The 1,615-nt window shown below is 38.2% G+C and overlaps 1 protein-coding gene across 1 annotated transcript; it reads right to left on the bottom strand.

Annotated features, from left to right (window-relative positions):
* Window positions 1–362: 362 nt before the first annotated feature.
* On the bottom strand, window positions 363–1,274 carry LOC140459814 (FMRFamide receptor-like). The gene has a single exon (XM_072554347.1). The coding sequence runs from the start codon at window positions 1,272–1,274 to the stop codon at window positions 363–365; it is 912 nt and encodes a 303-aa protein (XP_072410448.1).
* Between the last annotated feature and the right edge of the window lie 341 nt (window positions 1,275–1,615).

Genomic DNA, 1,615 nt, shown 5'->3' with positions numbered 1-1,615 from the left:
GATACAAAACGTTAAGAAGGTTATCATCCCAGTGATGGGAAATGGAGTTAAAATGGATGGCCATTTTCGATGGCTTGGAACAGATTGGACTAAAGGACGTTTCTCCGTGCTGGAGTACTCTGCGATTTTGAAAGTCAATCAGATAAACAGCCATTCTTTGAATGTTTGCAAATTCCAGACCCAGCCTTCACAATGTCTTTTCCTATGACTGACGCAATAACTTCAATAGCAGTCTAGCAAAATTTATTGAAATTATGTTAAGTGAAAATATCCCTTGTTGATTGGCAAGTCAAAAAAATTAATCAAATAATCTACCTCTACTGTCCTCCAAAATATTAGCAAGATGCTGTTACTCTTGTTACTCAAACTGTCTTGTTGTTTTCTTTGTTAATTATTTGAATAATTGAGTTAACCGGGTATTTCACCATGCTCTGGAGTTGATCTCTGAAGTTTGATTGTGTAACAACGTAAATAAATGTGTTGGTGCAGCAACTTAAGTTCATCAGGATGTACCCGGTTTGTTGAAGTATATAGTCAGAATCACTGTAATCTCTGTGATCTGTCCCAGTTATGTTATAATAAAAAAATTCAATCAGATACGTCAACCACAGAAGAAGGAAGTTGCCCGATATGGTGAAGAGTAAAATTGCAGACTTCCTCCTGTTCTCCATCTCTGGGTCAGTGGAATTGCTTTCCTTGTTCTGACCCTTTAGCTGCTTACGTACTCGACTGGCGATAAATATGTATCTGACTGTAAGAACATTGAGAATAAGAATTAAAGCGAATGGAAGTATTGGAGTTAAGACTGTAACAAACCAGTCGAAGATGATCCAACCTATGTCTGAATAATAGCTCTGCTTCTCAACACAGAATGTTGGTACATTGTTGATGATAACTCCAGGTTCAACTGCAAAATAATGGGGAATATTTTTTAAACAAACAAGAATGGACGTTGTTGATAACACAATGGTCGCTGTACGCTCAGTGCAGTATTTTCTTTTCAGGTTCTGGCAACAAATGACCACAAATCGATCAACGGTGAAAGTGACGGTGAACCAGACAGAACCTTCTAGTGCAACACGGCTCAGAACAAGATTGACACTACAGGAAAAGTCGAAGACCAGGAAAACGCCCGGAGAGTAATAAGAGCTGATTCGCCACACTATGACATATGTGACAATCACCAAAAAGTCCGCTGTTGCCATGGCAATCAGGTAACGAGTGGTGCTGCTGGAAAGACCACATTTTCCCCGTGCTAGGATCGTAATCGCCATTACATTAACTGGAAGAAATGATTAAAAAATAATTGTAATTGATTCGGATTCCTGAGAGTTCGACAAGGAAATGTTGTGAAAGAGGCATGAGCTGACATCAATCCAGAAACCAACAGTTCATATGCTCATGCACAATTTCAAATTCATGATTGGCATTAGTATTTCATTTACTACCACGAAATGAGCGAACAGTTTGATGTGTCTTTGGTATATGCTTAAATCATTTTCTCGTCTTATGTTTTAAAACAGAAGACAAATCGATTGCATATATTTTCAAATATGCAAAATATTCAAAGATTGTTCACGAATGCCCTGGAGGGATGGAAATCTGCCAACCATAT

Source organism: Chiloscyllium punctatum, chromosome 35 (genome assembly GCF_047496795.1).
Source record: "Chiloscyllium punctatum isolate Juve2018m chromosome 35, sChiPun1.3, whole genome shotgun sequence".
In the NCBI taxonomy this organism is placed as follows: domain Eukaryota; kingdom Metazoa; phylum Chordata; class Chondrichthyes; order Orectolobiformes; family Hemiscylliidae; genus Chiloscyllium; species Chiloscyllium punctatum.
Note: the sequence above shows the minus strand (reverse complement) of the source record. Positions and strands in the feature narration are given on the sequence as shown.

What these genes read in the sequence shown, in the direction of transcription:
- LOC140459814 (XM_072554347.1), bottom strand. Translation starts at nt 1,274, where the DNA reads ATGGCGATTACGATCCTAGCACGGGGAAAATGTGGTCTTTCCAGCAGC.